General features: G+C 40.6%; 1 protein-coding gene across 1 annotated transcript; it reads left to right on the forward strand.

Annotated features, from left to right (window-relative positions):
• The first annotated feature begins 3,029 nt into the window (after window positions 1-3,029).
• On the forward strand, window positions 3,030-4,106 carry LOC130871683 (cofilin-1-like). The gene has a single exon (XM_057765240.1). It carries the CDS (start codon window positions 3,103-3,105, stop codon window positions 3,601-3,603), a length of 501 nt encoding a protein of 166 aa, XP_057621223.1. The 5' UTR covers window positions 3,030-3,102; the 3' UTR covers window positions 3,604-4,106.
• The last annotated feature ends 1,374 nt before the right edge of the window (window positions 4,107-5,480 follow it).

Consider the following 5,480-nt stretch of genomic DNA (forward strand, 5'->3'; position numbering starts at 1 on the left):
TGCCTTTTCTAGAGTCTAATACCTGTCTTGAAAGAGCTTATGAATTTCTATTTCTAGAAGCCAGTCCTTAATAACTTCTAAGAACTGTTGCTGCCCTGAAAGAGAAATACACCTGAGTTTTCTTTCTTTTGTTCTTTCTTTTTACCTTTCATTGAGAATACTTTTTCTTATATAATGCATCCTAATTATGATTTTCCCCACCTCTTCTCCTCCCAGTTCCTCCACACCTCAAATCCCATTCAGAACCACCCCTTGTTAAAAAACAAACATGCCTCGAATGGATAATAATAAAATATAGTAAAATAAAAGATAAAACAAAAGCTAAAACATCAAAACGGGACAAAACAAAGAACAGAAGAAAAAACCCTAATGGAAGACACAAGCAATAAAGACCATTTGAACACTCAGGAATCCCATAAAAACACTGAAGTGGAAGTCATAAAATATACAAAAGGACCTGTAAGGTAAAGAGATGGAAGAAAAAAATATATAAATAAAATTTAAATTAAAAATAATAAGACTCTTTTAAATGTGAAAATCTCTTAAACTTCATTATGAGACTAGGAACCCCCAAAGATGTTGTTGAGTTCAGTTTCTGTTGTCATCTACTATTGGGCAGGCAGCCTACCATTAAGAGTAATTTCTTTCCCCACTGAGACGCCTTTGGAAAAACAAAATTTTATTTGCAAATGGTTATTAATTGGAGAATGCTCCAGAGATAGGTATGGGGACATGGGCCCACTTTTCCTTTCAGTTCTAGGACTTAGGGAGAAGCCATGGAGCCAGAGCCAGAAACAGACACTGGGAGCTTTACCGGGTAAACCACAGCCATATGCCAATACACAGATTAATGGAGATGCGTAAAATTAATATGTAAGTTAGCCAGTAAAAAGTTAGAGCTAATGGTCCAAGCAGTGATTTAATTAATATAGTTTCTAGGTGATTATTTCGGTTCTGGGTCGCCGGGACGAACAAGCAGCCTGCTACTACATAGGACCCCATATGTTGTAAGACGTGTGCAGACCTTATGCATGCCTCCTCAGCCTCAGTGAGTTCATATATCTGTGGAGCCTATTAATTTAGAGGACCTTGTTTTCTTTGTACTCCATCCCCTATGGTTCTTTTACACATACTTTCTGTCTCTTCTTCTGCAGGGTTCCCTGAGCTCTGACAGGAGGGATTTGATGGTGACATCCCATTTAGTGCTGAGTTTTCAACAGTCTCTATTCTTTGCATTTTGTCTGACTGTTGGTCTCTGTATTTCTCCTGTGTGCTGCCAGAGGAAGGCACTGATCTGTGAGTATTACACAACGTCATTAAAAGTCATTTTACTATTGTCTGTTTTTTACAACAGTAGTATTTGATTTTACTCTAGGTCCCCGTTAAATGGGCCTTAAGTCAAATCAGGTATTTGGCTGATTACTTGCACAGCTTTGTGCCACAATGGCCCTAGCATGTATTGCAGACATAACAGCATTGTAGATCAAAGGATTTGAGGCTGCTTTGGTGTTTACCTTTCTCCTTTAGTAGCATGCAAGTATTTCTCTGTATCATAGATGCTAGAATACAGGACAGAAGATTCTCTGTAGGCACAAGCTTAATTTCTTTATGTTCAATGACACATGTAGGTGTTGTCTTCAGCAATGGGGCCTTGACAGCAGTTTGTGGAGAGCAACTTACAGTCTTAGCAGCAGTCTATGTTGCTTGTGGGTTCCCATGGGACCCATTTGACTAACATCTCAATTAAATGTAACCCAATCCCAGTACTGTAAGCTTCATTCAATTATAAGTGATGGCTTATAATATAAGTCGTGGGATCTGTCTCCCCCATTATTGGTGATTTTATGTAGATTGCCTTCAAATATGTATTTATTTTAGGAACCTTCTATTATGTTAGGTTTCTAAACTATCCCTCAAATGGCCCTCAGTTTTAGCTGTCTCTTTTCCTGTTACCTCCCTCATCCCCCACTCTCCTCTTGATCCTCTTGTTCTAGATCCCCACATCCACCCATAACTACATATTCTATCTCCCTTTCCTAGGGAGATCTACTTGCTCACCTCCCAGTCCCTTACTCTCTACCTAACCTCTCTGGTTGTATGGATTGTTAATATTCCACAATATAGTGAACGCATGCCATATTTGTCTTTCTGGGTCTGGGTTAACTAACTCCTAAGGATTTTCTTCTAGCTCTATTCATTTACCTGAGAATTTCATGATTTCATTTTTGTAACTAAATTTTCTACATGTCCTCCACAACTGAAATGCATGACAACCAGAGAAAATTAGAAAAGGACAGAAACTCTTTCTTGATGAATATAGGAATTTATTCAAAATGTGAATGGCTTTGGGCATTCTGGTATTCTACTCAAACAAACTATCAGGTTAGTAACAATCTACATGATTTTTCAGTTCTGAACTCCTAATCTTCTTCATTGTAATTACACAAACTGTATTTGTAGTGATAAGTCAAGATGGAATTGATGAATTTTTTATTGGATTGAAAGGTTGAAAAGGGGTTTCAAATATGTTTGCTTTTAAAGATTTGTTTATTTATTTATCTATTTATTTTATGTTTATATACATGTTTTCATGAGTTTTCCACGTGTTGCACGCATGTGCGTGCCTGCAGAGGACAATGGAGTTAGAGTTACAGAGAGATATAAGGCTAATGTGTTGCTGGAAACTGAACCCAGGGTCTCTGCAAGCACAGTAAGTAGTTTTAACTTCTGATCTGTTGCCCCATCCCTCAAATATGTGTGTTTCTAGAAAACAGTTATACCTGTCATTTTTTTGCTACATTCTTTCTAAAAATCTCATGTTCCAGAGCACATTTAATGTAAGTACTAATTATAAAAATTAGTGGCAGCTTAAAGAAACGATGCATTAATAATTCATATAGGCTTAAAATGAACTCAACGATTTAGGTAATCTATTAAAACTTATCTAAATTATCCACCGAGTTGTATTCGGGGCAGTCACCAAAAAAGAAATACTATGATTTAGGCCTTTAAAAATATTTTTGGTTCAGTCGGATCCCGGTAGCAGCTGCGGCGGCTTAGTTCTTCTGTAGCTCTCCCCGTCTCCCTTTCGCTTCCGGAAACATGGCCTCTGGTGTGGCTGTCTCTGATGGTGTCATCAAGGTGTTCAATGACATGAAAGTGCGCAAGTCTTCGACGCCAGAAGAAGTGAAGAAACGCAAGAAGGCGGTGCTCTTTTGCCTGAGTGAGGACAAGAAGAACATCATCCTGGAGGAGGGCAAGGAGATTCTGGTAGGAGATGTGGGGCAGACTGTGGACGATCCCTACACCACCTTTGTCAAGATGCTGCCAGACAAGGACTGCCGCTACGCTCTCTACGATGCCACCTACGAGACCAAGGAGAGCAAGAAGGAGGACCTGGTGTTCATCTTCTGGGCCCCTGAGAGTGCACCCCTTAAGAGCAAAATGATCTATGCCAGCTCCAAGGATGCCATCAAGAAGAAGCTGACAGGAATCAAGCATGAATTACAAGCAAACTGCTACGAGGAGGTCAAGGACCTCTGCACCCTGGCAGAGAAACTAGGTGGCAGTGCCGTCATCTCCCTGGAGGGCAAGCCTTTGTGAGCCGCCTCCAGCCCCCTGCCTGGAGCATCTAGCAGCCCCAGACCTGCTCATGGGTGTTGCAGGCTGCCCCTTTCCTGCCAGACCTGAGGGGCTGGGGGGATCCCAGCAGGGGGAGGGTAATCCCTTCTCCCCAGTTGCCAAATGTTCCCCTCACCCCCTGGACCGTCCTTCTCCCTCCACCCTGACGGTTCTGGCCTTCCCAAACTGCTTTTGATCTTTTGATTCCTCTTGGGTTGAAGCAGACCAAGTCCCTTCCCAGGCACCCAGTTTGGGGGGAGCCTGACCTATTTTTTTTTTAACGACACCCCTACTCCTTATCCCCCCATCCCATGCTGCCAACTTCTAACCACAAATAGTGACTCTGTGCTTGTCTGTTTAGCTCTGTGTGTAAATGAAATGTGGAAATGACCCGCCCTTGCCAGCTGGTTGCCCTCCCCTTCCCCTTGTTCTCAGCCACTCATGAAAGCAGGACCAGTAAGGGACCTTCAATTTAAAAAAAAACAAAAAAACAATAAAAAGGCTAATTAACAAAAAAAAAATATTTTTAAATTTTGTGCTAAAGTTGTATATATTATTTGTAAATATAATTTTGGCATGATATATATACATACATCTCTCTGATTTTGTATGTGTGTGTGTTTGTGTGTGTACATATTTTAAGTTTTGTCAAAAGAATTGACAACAACCAATTTGCCTAAACTAAAGAACCAACATACAAAGTGTGGACCTCAAAAATTAACCTTGTGCCTTGAATACTGGGCAGGGACAGTCAGTGAGGTTGGTTCATCAAAGATACCTTTTTCCTCATACTTTCTGCTCCTCAGTCCCTTCAGCTGTTTTTAAATAGTGTCTCTCCGAGCCATGTAGTTCTCATCATCCAAACCTCTGGATATGAGCCTTTAATTCACTTGCAAAAAATCCACAGCTTACAGCATCAAATCAGAGAACGGTCATGGGAAAATGAGACAAACACACAAACCAGTACAAAAACAAAACCTTCAGATATGCAGTAAGAGCAAAGAGCTGCAAAGAAAGGAAAGGCTTCCGCCTCCTGTCATAACTGCAAGTCCCACTGAAATCCTTATGTGTCTTGCTGCATATAAAATGTGTTCTTGCTTCATATTAAAACCATGTCGATGACCTATCACAACAGACCCAGATGGAACAGAAGAAAAATGTTCTCCAATTCACACTACAGAACAGACAAAAGGGCTTAAGTTTAATATGGAGTCTCTCAGGTACCCTTGCAGTCTCGGTTTCTGAGGCATTTGGATGATTCAGTCATTTAAGGTTATTATTTATAACAAGTCTTGCCCACTCTCTCTCCTGCAATTCTCGATAGAATGAGTAAGAAATGTATCCCCCTACAGTTAATAAGCCTGTGAATTAAAACTATCTGCCCAGTGGTAGATAAGTAAAATCTCACTTTCTGAAAGTTTTCCAGCTGTCCTTACATCCGCTTCCTTCCCTCAAAGCAATGAAGAGCCAACACAGAAAGATCTGCTATCTTAAACAATTCTCTTTCTGTCTTGTATTTTGTCCTGCACAAGTCAGGGTATGTGCTTAGGGCTGTTCATTCTCTCTCCAGCAGAAAGACTGATCCTCACGATCATTCCTACACTGCAAGAGCTAAGAGTTCGATTCTCTCTGGCAAAACAACTACCACAGAAATCTCAACAAACTTGCCTTGTCAGTAGAGATCGTCACAGAAAAATTTCTTTAGGCAAACTCTTTTTCCCATGCAATCCCTGATACCAAACCGCGTGAGTGAGTTGAATGTAAGTGTTACTATTGTCATTTCTATTAGGCTACAGAAACATGTGCAAATAGAGTGTCATAGTGTGAATCTAGAAGGTTCTGCAAAGGCTCATGGGTGA

The sequence above is a fragment of the Chionomys nivalis genome, chromosome 3 (genome assembly GCF_950005125.1).
Source record: "Chionomys nivalis chromosome 3, mChiNiv1.1, whole genome shotgun sequence".
In the NCBI taxonomy this organism is placed as follows: Eukaryota; Metazoa; Chordata; class Mammalia; order Rodentia; family Cricetidae; genus Chionomys; species Chionomys nivalis.